At 42.9% G+C, this 18,176-nt stretch overlaps 1 protein-coding gene across 1 annotated transcript; it reads left to right on the top strand.

The window, feature by feature from the left end:
- The first annotated feature begins 317 nt into the window (after positions 1-317).
- AP-2sigma (adaptor protein complex 2, sigma subunit) lies at positions 318-17,210 on the top strand. Its single transcript, XM_053777554.2, has 4 exons — positions 318-477; positions 8,893-9,042; positions 11,149-11,322; positions 16,657-17,210. Exons 1-4 carry the CDS (start codon positions 475-477, stop codon positions 16,756-16,758), a joined length of 429 nt encoding a protein of 142 aa, XP_053633529.1. The 5' UTR covers positions 318-474; the 3' UTR covers positions 16,759-17,210.
- Positions 17,211-18,176: the final 966 nt, after the last annotated feature.

Genomic DNA, 18,176 nt, shown 5'->3' with positions numbered 1-18,176 from the left:
TTAATCCTGGGAGAAACAAGTATATTTGGCTGTTTTAGTCCTAGAAGAAACAAGTATAGTGGGCGTTGTTAGTCCTGGGAGAAACAAGTATATTGGGTTGTTTTAGTCCTAGAAGAAACAAGTATAGTGGGCGTTGTTAGTCCTGGGAGAAACAAGTATATTGGGCTGTTTTAATCCTAGAAGAAACAAGTGTAGTGGGCGTTGTTAGTCCTGGGAGAAACAAGTATATTGGGCTGTTTTAGTCCTAGGAGAAACAAGTGTAGTGGACGTTGTTAGTCCTGGGAGAAACAAGTATATTGGGCTGTTTTAGTCCTAGGAGAAACAAGTGTAGAGGGCGTTGTTAGTCCTGGGAGAAACAAGTATATTGGGCTGTTTTAGTCCTAGGAGAAACAAGTGTAGTGGACGTTGTTAGTCCTGAGAGAAACAAGTGTAGTGGGCGGCAGCTGTTGTGTTGCTCTCAGTATCTTAGTCATTATGGTGAGTATTATACTAGTATCCTCACACACCTACTGCATCACTATCCTCAAACTACACTATCCTCACACCAACACTATCCTCACACCAACACTATCCTCACACCAACACTATCCTCACACCAACACTATCCTCACACCAACACTATCCTCACACCAACACTATCCTCACACCAACACCACTATCCTCATACTTGCACTATCCTCACACACCAACACCACTATCCTCACACCAACACCACTATCCTCACACACCAACACCACTATCCTCACACCTATACCACTATCCTCACACACCTGCACCACTATCCTCACACACCAACACCACTATCCTCACACACCTGCACCACTATCCTCACACACCAACACCACTATCCTCACACACCTGCACCTCCATCCTCACACACCTATACCACTATCCTCACACACCTATACCACTATCCTCACACACCAACACCACTATCCTCACACACCAACACCACTATCCTCACACACCTGCACCACTATCCTCACACACCTGCACCACTATCCTCACACACCTATACCACTATCCTCGCACACCTATACCACTATCCTCACACACCAACACCACTATCCTCACACACCAACACCACTATCCTCACACACCAACACCACTATCCTCACACACCTGCACCTCCATCCTCACACACCTATACCACTATCCTCACACACCTGCACCACTATCCTCACACACCTGCACCACTATCCTCACACACCTATACCACTATCCTCGCACACCTATACCACTATCCTCACACATCAACACCACTATCCTCACACACCAACACCACTATCCTCACACACCAACACCACTATCCTCACACACCAACACCACTATCCTCACACACCAACACCACTATCCTCACACACCAACACCACTATCCTCACACACCAACACCACTATCCTCACACACCAACACCACTATCCTCACACCAACACTATCCTCACACCAACACTATCCTCACACCAACACCACTATCCTCATACTTGCACTATCCTAACACACCAACACCACTATCCTCACACCAACACCACTATCCTCATACTTGCACTATCCTAACACACCAACACCACTATCCTCACACCTACACTATCCTCACACCTACACTATCCTCACACCAACACTATCCTCACACCAACACTATCCTCACACCTACACTATCCTCACACCTACACTATCCTCACACCTACACTATCCTCACACCAACACTATCCTCACACCAACACTATCCTCACACCAACACTATCCTCACACCAACACCACTATCCTCATACTTGCACTATCTTCACACACCAACACCACTATCCTCACACCACTATCCTCGCACCAACACCACTATCCTCGCACCAACACCACTATCCTCACACCAACACTATCCTCGCACAAACACCACTATCCTCATACTTGCACTATCCTCACACACCAACACCACTATCCTCACACCAACACTATCCTCACACCAACACCACTATCCTCATACTTGCACTATCCTCACACACCTATACCACTATCCTCACACACCAACACCACTATCCTCACACACCAACACCACTATCTTCACACACCAACACCACTATCCTCACACACCAACACCACTATCTTCACACACCAACACCACTATCCTCACACAAACACTATCCTCACACCAACACCACTATCCTCATACTTGCACTATCCTCACACACCAACACCACTATCCTCACACACCTATACCACTATCCTCACACACCTATACCACTATCCTCACACACCTATACCACTATCCTCACACACCTATACCACTATCCTCACACACCTATACCACTATCCTCACACACCTATACCACTATCCTCACACACCAACACCACTATCCTCACACACCAACACCACTATCCTCACACACCAACACCACTATCCTCACACACCAACACCACTATCCTCACACACCAACACCACTATCCTCACACACCTATACCACTATCCTCACACACCAACACCACTATCCTCACACACCAACACCACTATCCTCACACACCAATACCACTATCTTCACACACCAACACCACTATCCTCACACACCTATACCACTATCTTCACACACCAACACCACTATCCTCACACACCAATAACACTATCTTTACACACCAATACCACTATTTTCACACACCAACTCCACTATTTTCACACACCAACACCACTATCCTCACACACCAACACCACTATCTTCACACACCAACACCACTATCCTCACACACCAACACCACTATCTTCACACACCAACACCACTATCCTCACACCAACACCACTATCCTCACACCAACACCACTATCCTCACACCAACACCACTATCCTCACACCAACACCACTATCCTCACACCAACACCACTATCCTCGCACCAACACCACTATCCTCACACCAACACTATCCTCACACCAACACTATCCTCACACCAACACCACTATCCTCATACTTGCACTATCCTCACACACCTATACCACTATCCTCACACACCAACACCACTATCCTCACACACCAACACCACTATCCTCACACACCAACACCACTATCCTCACACACCAACACCACTATCCTCACACACCAACACCACTATCCTCACACACCAACACCACTATCCTCACACCAACACTATCCTCACACCAACACCACTATCCTCACACCAACACTATCCTCACACCAACACTATCCTCACACCAACACCACTATCCTCATACTTGCACTATCCTCACACACCAACACCACTATCCTCACACCAACACCACTATCCTCACACACCAACACCACTATCCTCACACCAACACCACTATCCTCACACACCAACACCACTATCCTCACACACCAACACCACTATCCTCACACACCAACACCACTATCCTCACACACCAACACCACTATCCTCACACACCTGCACCACCATCCTCACACACCTATACCACTATCCTCACACACCTGCACCACTATCCTCACACACCTGCACCACTATCCTCACACACCTGCACCACTATCCTCACACACCTGCACCACTATCCTCACACACCTGCACCACTATCCTCACACACCTGCACCACTATCCTCAAACACCTGCACCACTATCCTCACACACCTGCACCACTATCCTCACACACCTGCACCACTATCCTCACACACCTGCACCACTATCCTCACACACCTGCACCACTATCCTCACACACCAACACCACTATCCTCACACACCAACACCACTATCCTCACACACCTATACCACTATCCTCACCAACAATCCTCACACACCCACAACACAGTTGAAGTATATTAACATCATTGTACTGTACCTGGTGAGGTTCACAATGGAAATAATTACAGTCGACCCTTGGTTTTCGTGTTTAATCCGTTCCAGAACCATCGACCAAAACCAAAATCGGCCAAAATCGAAACCATTTTCCTCATAAGAAATAATGTAAATGGAATTAATCCGTTCTAAACACCCAAAAGTATCAGCAAAAAAATTTTTTTTACCTTAAATATACATTTACATGCACATAAGAATGAACATTAAACATGACACTTACCTTTATTGAAGGCATAAATAACAAAAAAAAGGCACAATACCGTGACTGGAACAATACACAAATAACCTGTACATAGAAGAGAGGAGCTTACGACAACGTTTCGGTCATAAGCTCCTCTCTTCTATGTGCGGGTTATTTGTGTATTTATTGAAGGCTGTTGTTGCTGGAAGGGAGGAAGGGAGAAAGGGAGAGGGAAGATAGGTTATTGTTTGGAAGGGGAATCCCCCTCCATTGTAGGAGCTGCCAGAAATCACCGGTTCTTCAACACGCAAGTTATACTTTTGTATCAATCAAGTCACATATTACTCGGGTAGATAATTTCAAGTAGATCCTTCATGTGTTAGCCCAAATCACCGACCAGTATGTTTTAAATAAGTGACCCACTGATCAGATCAGATCAGATCGACTGGTCCGAACCCTCGACTGGTCCGAACCCTCGACTGGTCCGAACCCTCGACTGGTCCGAACCCTCGACTGGTCCGAACCCTCGACTGGTCCGAACCCTCGACTGGTCCGAACCCTCGACTGGTCCGAACCCTCGACTGGTCCGAACCCTCGACTGGTCCGAACCCTCGACTGGTCCGAACCCTTGACTGGTTACAAACGGTTTTGTTGGACAATAAAGCAGACTGTTAACGGATGGGGTTGTAGGCGCCCTTATCAAACACAAACAATAAACATAAATCAGGAATATTGCTGGAATATTGCTGCACACTAACAGCACCTTTCAAGGCAGGTGAAATTGCTGACCTAGAAAATGTACAGAGAACCTTCACGGCGTGCATAACGGAGATAAAACACCTCAATTACTGGGAGTGCTTGAGGTTCCTGAACCTGTATTCCCTGGAACGCAGGCGGGAGAGATACATGATTATATACTCCTGGAAAATCCTAGAGGGACTAGTACCGAACTTGCACACGAAAATCACTCGCTACGAAAGCAAAAGACTTGGCAGACGATGCAACATCCCTCCAATGAAAAGCAGGGGTGTCACTAGCACGTTAAGAGACCATACAATAAGTGTCAGGGGCCCGAGACTGTTCAACTGCCTCCCTGCATACATAAGGGGGATTACCAACAGACCCCTGGCAGTCTTCAAGCTGGCACTGGACAAGCACCTAAAGTCGGTTCCTGACCAGCCGGGCTGTGGCTCGTACGTTGGTTTGCGTGCAGCCAGCAGCAACAGCCTGGTTGATCAGGCTCTGATCCACCAGGAGGCCTGGTCACAGACCGGGCCGCGGGGGCGTTGACCCCCGGAACTCTCTCCAGGTAAACTCCAGGTAAGCTGTCCAATATACAAGTACAGTTAGAAATAGAAATACAAATAGCTAGAGCTTCATTTAAGGAGGTTATTAGTAGAATATTCAAGAGGTTGCTAGTAGAATTACAGTAAATCAACCATTCAAATCATTATGAAGCTCTGTATAGCCTGCAGTCAGTCAAACAAACGGGCTTCCACATGGATAAATTGTCATTTTTGTGAAAATTGGTGTCACGCCCCTTGTGCAGATATCCAAGAACTAGCTACAAGCAGTATTAAAACAGGGAAGTGTTTTTGGGTATGCCCAAATGAGATAAATCTGTGGACTAAAATCACAAGGGTATTAAAAGAGGATAACATCAAAGCTGCTTTCATAGACAACCTGGAAGCTTTCTACAACAGATGGGAACATAAAAAGTCTGGGCTGAATGGTACTGCCCTTGATACTGGCCATGTAGTCAGAAACTGTAAGGCTGAAGGTGATGTCCTGGTAGTCAGTAAATGTGGGGCTGATAGTGCTGTCCTGGGAGACAGTAATGGTGAAGCTGGAGGTGCTGTCCTGGGAGACAGTAATGGGGAAGCTGGAGGTGCTGTCCTGGGAGACAGTAATGGTGAAGCTGGAGGTGCTGTCCTGGGAGACAGTAATGGTGAAGCTGGAGATGCTGTCCTGGGAGACAGTAATGGTGAAGCTGGAGATTTTGTCCAGGTAGTCGGGAATTATACGCAGGAAGGAATACATATAAATGACCTCATAGGGGACAGGAGCCGTAGTGGGGAAACAAGTGTAGTCAAAGATAAGATAAAACCAATATTGCAAACTAGAAATACCACAGGAAATAGCAAACAAGAGGACTCCACTAGCAATAGTGAGGATATATTACCAAAAACAACTGGTGGGAGCTCCATTGTCGGTGCTAGGGAGGATAGGAATAAGACAGGGAAACATGCACCAACAGGGAATACAGTCACAGAAACCCAAGGCAAACGGAAACCAAGCCTGTGCACATACTATGCACTTAGTATCTGCAGACATGGGAAATCTGGAAAAACAGACGGGACGTGCAACTATGACCACCCTAGAAAATGCCATGCCCATATGACAACAGGAAAATGCAAACTCCCTTCCTGTAAGCTTTTTCACCCTGAAATGTGTACCTCTTCAGTACAGGAAAGACTGTGCTGTAACTTAAATTGCCAGGCACACCATCTAAAGGGGACAAAAAGATACAAAACATCCAGGCCATGGGAAAACCTGGGTAGCCACAGCCACTCAAGAGAGAGGTTTTTTAGTGCCAGGAAGGAAAAAAAACTGGCAGGAAATGGCAGAAATCGTACACCAAATCCAGTCATTCCTGGAGTGGAACCACAGTCGATGGCCTCCACTCCAAACCAACAGATACAGATACTAATGCCGGAAAAAAAATCCCCCCCCAGTACCAACAATACCACCAGTCCGATGACATTCTTCTTTGCAAATATACAGGGTCTAAAGCCAGCAACAAACAACAAAATGCCTTTCATCCGTGGACTGCTTGCAGAGGCAAAGGTAATGTTCGCGGCTTTCACCGACACCCACATAAAGGATCACTTGGACAACGAAATATGGATCCCAGGTTACAACCTATACAGATGTGACAGAGTGAACAGGCAAAAGGGGGGGGGTTGGTCTGTACATTGCAGAGTCACTTGTTTGCACAGAACTGCTTAATGCCTCAAATGATGTAGTGGAAGTTTTAGCAGTAAAGGTCGAGAACCAAAACCTAGTCATTGTGGTAGTCTACAAGCCTCCAGATGCAACATTCCAGAAATTCCAGGAACAGCTGTTAAAAATTGACCACTGTCTGGAAAATCTTCCAGCTCCTGCACCCAACATCTTGCTCCTGGGGGATTTCAACTTAAGGCACCTAAAATGGAGGAATATAGCAAATAATATTGTTGAAGTAATAACACCAGGAGGCAGCTCTGATGAAAACTCTCACTCACACGAGCTTTTAAATCTCTGCACAAAATTCAATTTAAACCAACAAATAATAGAGCCTACTAGACTGGAGAATACACTAGACCTCATCTTCGCTAACAATGATGATCTGATAAGAAATGTCACCATATCAAAAACAATATACTCAGATCACAACATAATTGAGGTTCAGACATGTATGCGTGGAGCCCCAGACCGACATAATGAGACTAGTCACAAGGGAGCATTCACCAAATTCAACTTCAATAACAAAAACATAAAGTGGGACCAAGTAAACCAGGTTCTAACCGATATAAGCTGGGAAGATATACTAAGCAACACAGACCCCAACTTATGCCTAGAACAGATTAACTTGGTGGCACTCGATGTATGCACAAGGCTTAAGCCTCTAAGAAAAAGGAGGAGTAGATGTAAAATAGAAAGAGACAGGCGCTCCCATTACAGGCGATGGAAAAGAATAACAGAGCGGCTAAAAGAGGTCAATATATCTGAAATGCGTAGGGAGACACTGGTCAGAGAAATAGCAAGCATCGAAGTTAAGCTAAAGGAATCTTATAGGAGTCAGGAATCGCGGGAAGAACTAAAAGCCATAAATGAAATCGAAAGAAACCCAAAGTATTTCTTCTCCTTTGCCAAATCAAAGTCGAGAACAACGTCCAGTATTGGGCCCCTACTTAAACAAGATGGGTCCTACACAGATGACAGCAAGGAAATGAGTGAGCTACTCAAGTCCCAATATGACTGTAAAAGTCACCAGTATGGATTGCAGCAGTCTTCTCAGGGTGATGTTGCTCCACAAATGAATGCACTTTAGTCCACATTGTACAAATCTCCTTAATCTTTGAAGAAGGGACCTTCTTCCATCTCTCTTCCTCCTCCTCTGAAGCAGTTTCCTCAGCTGTGGTTTGTTGCTGTTGCAGACGAAGCTCTTGCAGCTGATCAGTGGTTAGGTCTTCATTGTGGTCCTCCATCAACTCTTCCACATCTTCCAAATAAGATATTTCTTTGCTAAGGCTACAATATGTATTTACATATCATAGTACGATTGGAGCAAAGTAAGCCAATATGCCGAGGCATTTCAGGCATTGCGTTGGTAGCGTACTCGGTTCACACACTGAATGAAGGTCCACGATTGATGCGTTGTAACCACTCTGATAATGTTAGTGAGTCTTTGTGATCATTTCATCATTTATTACACCAGCAAAATTATTAGGGAATGGATGGGCCTACACAGGACAATAAAAAATGAGAGCAACTAGAAACTTCAGTGAAGAAACACTGGTAAATAGGCTACTCACTTGTGATTGAACTGTGGTACCCCATTACTAGTGTAAATGAAATTGTTAATTTAGAAATTCAGAAGTCCAGAAAGTCATAGATCAAGGCAAGACTTCCCTAAATACACCCAATGGGAGCCTATATTTTAGACTTCAGAGTCTGCAGTAAAGCTACCACAAAGGAATAATTTTATTTATCTGTCCAAATTTGAAATTAAAATGCAGTACTGTTGTATATCCAGTTTATAATGAAATTTAACATCAGCTAGGGCAAAATGATAACTGTAAAAAATTTGTTATCTTATGAAATACTGTACAAAAATTATTTTCAGATTCGCTTTATATTGATTCAAAACCGTGCTGGAAAAACTCGCTTGGCCAAATGGTATATGAATTTTGATGATGATGAGAAGCAAAAGTTAATTGAAGAAGTACATGCAGTAGTCACAGTGAGAGATGCCAAGCACACAAATTTTGTGGAGGTAAGTCTATTTCTCTCTTTTCTTATCTTTCCCCTTCACACTCTTCACCTTCATCTTCTGTTTCTCTCTATTCTCTGTTGGGGATAAATATCACTTAATTTTGTACCAGTTAGATGTTTTGGTTGCTGAATCATAGAAGAAAGGTATCCCCATGTCCCTCAAGTCCAAGTCTGTAAGTACCTCCCGTTATTATCATGTTTTTATCGTCATGCAGGAAAGTGTACTTATTGAAGAAGTTCTTCCAAAGCAGTATTCAAACCCCATGTTTCATGCTCATACAACAGTATGGGCACCACTATACTCTGGCACATTCCCCCTTTTTGCCTGTGTGGACCAGGTTCTTTGTCCTCGCAGATGCCTCGCTGCACGACGCATGTTTTTTCCTTTGTCACTTCAGTGGTTCACCTTATCTTTCATAGTCTCATTGCTTACATTTTTTTGATACCCAGATCACCCTGTTCATTCCTATGTTTACTTTTAATTTCCTTATTTACATTCTTTCCCAAATTCATTTACCAACCTAAGTAACTTTTTTCCAGAATCTCCCAAGCAAAATTGTGTCATTAGTTAACAGCAACTGTGACAACTCCCACTCTCTGCCAAATTCATTATCTTCCAATCCCACCTCTCCCAAACACCTTAGTATTCATTTCTTTTACAACCCCATCCATAAATATGTTAAACAACCATGGTCACATCACACATACTGTTTAAAGCTTGCTTTTACTGGAAAATAATCTTCCCTACATAACCTAACATGCACCTCGACATCTCCTTTTCTAAATCTGTAAGTACAAAGAAAAGTTCCTTGCCTTTATCTAAGTACTGTAAAGGCTTAAATAATGCCCCCCACCCCAGTAATAGATTTTGGAAGCTGTGGACATAAAAACTTGCCAGACAGTGGAGGAATCATCAGATAGAATGGAAAAAGTCCATAGATTCAGGATTTTGTCCATAGCGATAGTGTCTGGTAGTCTTCTGAATCAGCAGACTAAGTGCAGTGATTCAAAATATTGTCTGGTATTGGCCAGTGTATGCATCAAGGATCTATCTGTTTTCATTTTCCCGCAGCCATAGGCTGCCCATGTCACTTTGTCTGTGGTCACTCACACGTGCACTCACCATTCAGTCTCCAACTTTTCTTGGATTTAGTGTTTTGTGTGACAATTAACACATAAAGTGAAGTGCGGTTAACTCTGGCTCTAAAACAAGTGGTGGTGCCACAAGGAAATGTGTAAATCTTGGTGTTAAGCACAAACTTAAATTGATGAGGAAGGTTTGAATCTGGCATCTCAACTATCGAAGTCTTCTCATTCATGTAGGTTTTGTCTGCCATCTACAGTTTCATTAGTGGAGCTCTACAGCTCTTACTTCTGAGTCATCACAGTTGATCAGGGCAGTTTTCACTTAGTCTCTCCGCTGCAAATATTAAGTAAAATTGCTGTGAAATTAGTATATTTTAATGTATATGTACAGTACTTTCAACTTTATTTTAATTTGTAGTATGGTACTGTACTGTTTTGTAGGTTACAATACTTTTAATGTCCAGTAGTCATTTGAATCAATGGTCCAAGTCTTCTGATTCCGAACTGTGTACGTTTATGATCATGGAAAAATAAATTCCATAGCTCAGAATTTGCAAGCAGTCAACAGTGATAAACCTCCCTTCCCATATCAGTCTGTTAATTTGAGGGTTCACTGTATTGTTCTCTTGTGTACTTCAGTTTAAACACTTGGTCTACACATCCCCTACCCTTCCTGAAACCTTGTTCCTCTGCAGTCTTACTCTTTCATCCATAATTCTTTCAACAATAACACAACCATACACTTACCCAGTATGGCGGGGCCAGGAGCTGAGTCTCGACCCCTGCAACCACAATTAGGTGAGTACACTCAACAGATTTATTTCCCTATTATTCTTATTCTCATTCATCTCTTTTTTCCTTTATACAAAGGAACTATGTGTAAGGGATAGTGACATCACACATCTAAGACCCACTGTCACTTAAATGTACATAAATGCTGGACTCTACATAAACAAAGCAAATATTTATAAAGCAAATGCAGTTTCTAAAAATAAATTAATATATTTCTTCTTTAATACAGTTTCGAAACTTCAAAATTGTGTACCGACGCTATGCTGGCTTGTATTTTTGCATCTGTGTAGACATAGCTGACAACAATCTTGCATACCTCGAAGCCATACACAATTTTGTTGAGGTGCTTAATGAGTACTTCCACAATGTTTGTGAACTTGACTTGGTATTCAACTTTTATAAGGTAGGTAATGTAGTATTGTGAGTATAATATTTGTCCAGTGTTAGCTTCTTGACTTATGTTATCAGCATGTGCTACTATTTTTTTATTTGTTGCTACTCTCTTTACCAGGTATTGTATTTTTTATCTCTTGCTACTCTCATTACTATACACAAATAACCCGCACATAAAAGAGAGAAGCTTACGACGACGTTTCGGTCCGACTTGGACCATTTACAAAGTCACACTAACCAGAAGTGGAGCAGGATGGCTATATAAATGGTCCAAGTCAGATCGAAACGTCGTTGTAAGCTTCTCTCTTTTATGTGCGGGTTATTTGTGTATCGTTCCAGTCACAGTTTTGTGCCTTTTTTTGTTACTCTCATTACTAGTTAGTGTTTACCTCTGATACTCTTAAATTTAACATATTTTTTATTTTTTGGCTACTTTCCTATAGGTGTTACTCTGGATTCACTTGTTAAATGTTGACTACCACTTAGTTGATATACAGTATGTGAGAATAATAAACCAAGTTGTACCACACAATGAGTGAAATATGGCATATTAACTGCATTATAGTTTTCTTTGTTTAGAATGTAACTCTTACTGGGAGCTTGTTTTTGCATGGTGGGAGGATTAAAGCCTCTACAGAACCTTGGACTGTACTGACGTGGAATTTTCTAGTTGTAGAGCCTCGGTTATGGAGGCTGACTAAGAGCTGTCTCTGTATATTTGCCTCTCTTGGCACACAGACAATGGGAGGTTCAAGTCTGGTCTGACTGATTTAATCAGCATGATGTTAGAAGGTCTGTAGCCTTCGATCCTGTGGTTGATGTGAAGTCCACTAACATTGTGCATACAATACTTCAACTGTCTTTTTTTCCTCTCACTCTTGAACTTGCCCTCCACACTTTTGCCCTAAAATGAAAGCATTCCCTTTGTCATGTAGAACTAAATGACTCCCATGTCTTTATTTTTTTTTTTTTTTTCAGATCTTATCCACAACTACTGTACTACTAATAATACCTTAACATCAGACATTGACTGCCTTTCTATTTGCACCAGATGACTCATCACAATGTCTCTGGTGGCCTGGTGGCTAATGCTCTCGCTTCACACGGCGAGGGCCTGGGTTCAATTCCCAGCCAGGGTAGAAACGTTGGACATGTTTCTTTCCACCTGTTGTCTATGTTCCCCATCAGTAAAATGAGTACCTGGGTGTTAGTCGACTGGTGTGGGTCGCATCCTGGGACACTGACCTAATTTGCCCGAAATGCGGAGCATAACAAGGGAGTTTCTATATAGTAGTATGTCATTGTTGTCAGCTAGGACTGTATACCTTGTACATGTACTTGTAGTAAATGAAGATATGATTATTATTATTATTATTATTATTATAAATGAGGAATATTTTGGAATTATTGTGTACAGTTTGTTTAAACTATAGATGCATCAGTATATTAATCAGGTCTGGCTAAACAGGTTCCCTGAATCCCTTCATAAATGTTATTTTGCTCACACTCCAGCAGTACATTTATTAAAAACCACTTGTCTTCATTCACTCTTATCTAACTTGCTCACACAAGCCTACTGGATACATACCGTATTTTGCGGCTTATTAGACGCATTTTTTTTTCCATAAAATGTCTCCTAAAACCACCCTGTGTCCTATAAACTGGTCAGTGATGGGAACTATAAGTTTGGGGTGTGCTGTAGCTCTCCCAGTTATGTCCGATGCCAAGCCAATGAAACTAAAACAAGTCTTATAAGCCGCGAAATACGGTAAGTCCCTAAAACTCCAAGCCTCTTTTACGCCCATCCCTCCAACCATTCCTTGGACAACCCCCCTCCCCCCTACCCCTCGTACTTGTCACCCTGGATTTATACACTCGCTTTATCATCTTACCTGGAGTTTACCTGGAGAGAGCTCCGGGGGTCAACGCCCCCACGGCCCGGTCTGTGACCAGGCCTCCTGGTGGATCAGAGCCTGATCAACCAGGCTGTTACTGCTGGCTGCATGCAAACCAACGTACGAGCCACAGCCCGGCTGATCAGGAACCGACTTTAGGTGCTTGTCCAGTGCCAGCTTGAAGACTGCCAGGGGTCTGTTGGTAATCCCCCTTATGTATGCTGGGAGGCAGTTGAACAGTCTCGGGCCCCTGACACTTATTGTATGGTCTCTTAACGTGCTAGTGACACCCCTGCTTTTCATTGGGGGGATGTTGCATCGTCTGCCAAGTCTTTTGCTTTCGTAGTGAGTGATTTTCGTGTGCAAGTTCGGTACTAGTCCCTCTAGGATTTTCCAGGTGTATATAATCATGTATCTCTCCCGCCTGCGTTCCAGGGAATACAGGTTCAGGAACCTCAAGTGCTCCCAGTAATTGAGGTGTTTTATCTCCGTTATGCGCGCCGTGAAGGCTCTCTGTACATTTTCTAGGTCAGCAATTTCACCTGCCTTGAAAGGTGCTGTTAGTGTGCAGCAATATTCCAGCCTAGATAGAACAAGTGACCTGAAGAGTGTCATCATGGGCTTGGCATCCCTCGTTTTGAAGGTTCTCATTATCCATCCTGTCATTTTTCTAGCAGATACGATCGATACAATGTTATGGTCCTTGAAGGTGAGATCCTCCGACATGATCACTCCCATGTCTTTGACGTTGGTGTTTCGCTCTATTTTGTGGCCAGAATTTGTTTTGTACTCTGATGAAGATTTAATTTCCTCGTGTTTACCATATCTGAGTAATTGAAATTTCTCATCATTGAACTTCATATTGTTTTCTGCAGCTCACTGAAAGATTTGGTTGATGTCCACCTGGAGCCTTGCAGTGTCTGCAATGGAATACACTGTCATGCAGATTCGGGTGTCATCTGCAAAGGAAGACACGGTGCTGTGGCTGACATCCTTGTCTGTCAGATATGAGGATGAGGAACAAGATGGGAGCGAGTACTGTGCCTTGTGGAACAGAGCTTTTCACCGTGCCTGCCTCGGACTTTACTCTGTTGACTACTACTCTCTGTGTTCTGTTAGTGAGGAAATTATAGATCCATTGACCGACTTTTCCTGTTATTCCTTTAGCACGCATTTTGTGCGCTATTACACCATGGTCACACTTGTCGAAGGCTTTTGCAAAGTCTGTATATATTACATCTGCATTCTTTTTGTCTTCTAGTGCATCTAGGACCTTGTCGTAGTGATCCAATAGTTGAGACAGACAGGAGCGACCTGTTCTAAACCCATGTTGCCCTGGGTTGTGTAACTGATGGGTTTCTAGATGGGTGGTGATCTTGCTTCTTAGGACTCTTTCAAAGATTTTTATGATATGGGATGTTAGTGCTATCGGTCTGTAGTTCTTTGCTGTTGCTTTACTGCCTCCTTTGTGGAGTGGGGCTATGTCTGTTGTTTTTAGTAACTGTGGGACAACCCCCGTGTCCATGCTCCCTCTCCATAGGATGGTAAAGGCTCGTGATAGGGGCTTCTTGCAGTTCTTGATGAACACGGAGTTCCATGAGTCTGGCCCTGGGGCAGAGTGCACGGCCATGTCATTTATCGCCTGTTCGAAGTCATTTGGCGTCAGGATAACATCAGATAGGCTTGTGTTAACCAAATTCTGTGGCTCTCTCATAAAAAATTCATTTTGATCTTCGACTCTGTCTGGTTAGTGGCTTGCTAAAAACTGAGTCATATTGGGACTTGAGTAGCTCACTCATTTCCTTGCTGTCATCTGTGTAGGACCCATCTTGTTTAAGTAAGGGCCCAATACTGGACGTTTTTCTCGACTTCGATTTGGCATAGGAGAAGAAATACTTTGGGTTTCTTTCGATTTCATTTATGGCTTTTAGTTCTTCCCGTGATTCCTGACTCCTATAAGATTCCTTTAGCTTAAGTTCGATGTTTGCTATTTCTCTGACCAGTGTCTCCCTACGCATTTCAGATAGATTGACCTCTTTTAGCCGCTCTGTTATTCTTTTCCCTCACCTGTAAAGAGAGCGCCTGTCTCTTTCTATTTTACATCTACTCCTCCTTTTTCTTAGAGGAATAAGTCTTGTGCATACATCGAGTGCCACCAAGTTAATCTGTTCTAGGCATAAGTTGGGGTCTGTGTTGCTTAGTATATCTTCCCAGCTTATATCGGTTAGGACTTGGTTTACTTGGTCCCACTTAATGTTTTTGTTATTGAAGTTGAATTTGGCGAATGCTCCCTCGTGACTAATCTCATTTTGTCGGTCTGGGGCTCTGCGCATACATGTCTGAACCTCAATTATGTTGTGATCTGAGTATATTGTTTTTGATATGGTGACATTTCTTATCAGATCATCATTGTTAGTGAAGATGAGGTCTAGTGTATTCTCCATTCTAGTAGGCTCTATTATTTGCTGGTTTAAATTGAATTTTGTGCAGAGATTTAAAAGCTCGTGTGAGTGTGAGTTTTCATCAGAGCTGCCTCCTGGTGTTATTACTGCAACAATATTATTTGTTATATTCCTCCATTTTAGGTGCCTTAAGTTGAAATCCCCCAGGAGCAAGATGTTGGGTGCAGGAGCTGGAAGATTTTCCAGACAATGGTCAATTTTTAACAGCTGTTCCTGGAATTGCTGGGATGTTGCATCCGGAGGCTTGTAGACTACCACAATGACTAGGTTTTGGTTCTCGACCTTTAGTGCTAAAACTTCCACTACATCATTTGAAGCATTAAGCAGTTCTGTGCAAACAAGTGACTCTGCAATGTACAGGCCAACCCCCCCCCCCTTTTGCCTGTTCACTCTGTCACATCTGTATAGGTTGTAACCTGGGATCCATATTTCGTTGTCTAAGTGATCCTTTATGTGGGTCTCAGTGAAAGCCGCGAACATTGCCTTTGCCTCTGCAAGCAGTCCACGGATGAAAGGTATTTTGTTGTTTGTTGCTGGCTTTAGACCCTGTATATTTGCAAAGAAGAATGTCATCGGACTGGTGGTATTGTTGGTACTGGGGGGGGGATTGTCTCGATATTTGCCTAACCCGCCTCTACAACCCCTCCTCAGCCTTCTGAATTATGGCTTTGGTGATCCCACATTGTCTTTCAATTTCTACAGTTAGAATTCTCTGCACATTATTCACAGCACACACTGTTCCCACACCTAAGCTAACCACTGCCTGTATCCTCCACACTGCAACATTCTAAGCTTATATATCACACAGTTTGGGTTTACTTCTTGTGTTGGTTACAGATGATTTGCATTAGAAGGATCAGTTATACAGCATGCCTATTGCATTAGTGAATTTTATATAGAATATTATCCTTCTTTCTAGTGAAAGAAAGAAAATGTAATATGAAAATAAGTAACAGAAGCTAAATATTTTTTAATTTTCTTCAACAGGCTTACAGTGTAGTAGACGAGATGTTTCTTGCTGGAGAGATCCGTGAAACAAGTCAAACCAAAGTGCTTAAGCAACTTCTGATGCTGAACTCTCTTGAATAACCCCTAGTCAGGATGCTGGAGGTACACTACACTGTAATACTGAGCAGCAGTTTGGAATTGGTAGTTGTTCACTCTGATTAACACTTGACGTGTCTTTCACTGGCACTAGTACTACACAAGGTCCCCAATGAACGTATAGTTAAGGAGTTCAGCAGAGTTACCTTCTGCTGGATTAGTAGTCAAGTGAGGATATCCTTGTCTTCAGAGTGAAAGTGTCTATATCAAGACATATGGTATGTTGTTGTTTTGCAACAATTAATTTTCCACCTAATATAATGAAGATTGTGAATAGCTTGTATGAGAAAGTGTATATTAGTTGGATGTACATTATTAAATTTCATGATAAAGTATTCATTATCCTGTGAGTTTCATAATTTGTTTGTTATAGATCATGATGTATGTAATTTCATAGATTGTATATTTTTTTTGTTTTATTAAAGAAGCTAAGTACAGTATTTCTTTCTTTAATATTTCAAGGAAACATTCCATTGCCTAGAGTATGTAAAGTTTTATATTGTAATATACAGATAATTGCAAGTCAGAAAAGCTTGCCTAAATAGTTTTATTGGAAGACTTCATGTTAGAGTGAATTAAATTATAAAACTGATGTATAATTTTCTTTGACTTGTGTATTAATGTTTTATGATTTCTTTAACAGAAACACCCTCAGTTATAATATACTTTAAAAATGTGATAGTTATAGATGTGAAGCATGTTGTGATTAACTTGTTAAAATAATATTATGAGCGAAACTCAGTCTTAATGTGGTATGCCCAGTTCTATGTATACTGTGTGGGTGTACTTGTTACGTTAGTCGGGACATAATTTTTTTGTTTTAAACGTGCCGACCATCTCCCGTGTTGAAGTGACCCAAAGAAGAAGAAACTTTTACCATCACTTGTTATTACTGTCTTGCCAGAGTTATTCTGATATTGCAACTGCAACCAGCAACATCCCCACACCCCTCCTTGAACCAGCAACATCCCCACACCCCTCCTTGAACCAGCAACATCCCCACACCCCTCTTTGAACCAGCAACATCCCCACACCCCTCCTTGAACCAGCAACATCCCCACACCCCTCCTTGAACCAGCAACATCCCCACACCCCTCCTTGAACCAGCAACATCCCCACACCCTTCCTTGAACCAGCAACATCCCCACACTCTTCCTTGAACCAGCAACATCCCCACACCCCTCCTTGAACCAGCAACATCCCCACACCCCTCCTTGAACCAGCAACATCCCCACACCCCTCCTTGAACCAGCAACATCCCCACACCCCTCCTTGAACCAGCAACATCCCCACACCCCTCCTTGAACCAGCAACATCCCCACACCCCTCCTTGAACCAACAACATCCCCACCCACCTCCAAACAGCAACATCCCCACACCCCTCCTTGAACCAGCAACATCCC

The sequence above is a fragment of the Cherax quadricarinatus genome, chromosome 18 (assembly GCF_038502225.1).
Source record: "Cherax quadricarinatus isolate ZL_2023a chromosome 18, ASM3850222v1, whole genome shotgun sequence".
NCBI classification, from domain to species: Eukaryota; Metazoa; Arthropoda; class Malacostraca; order Decapoda; family Parastacidae; genus Cherax; species Cherax quadricarinatus.
Note: the sequence above shows the minus strand (reverse complement) of the source record. Positions and strands in the feature narration are given on the sequence as shown.

Coding starts and splice junctions, on each gene's coding strand:
- AP-2sigma (XM_053777554.2), top strand. Junction 9,043..11,148: donor AGCACACAAATTTTGTGGAG/GTAAGTCTATTT, acceptor TCTTTAATACAG/TTTCGAAACTTCAAAATTGT. Junction 11,323..16,656: donor TGGTATTCAACTTTTATAAG/GTAGGTAATGTA, acceptor TTTCTTCAACAG/GCTTACAGTGTAGTAGACGA.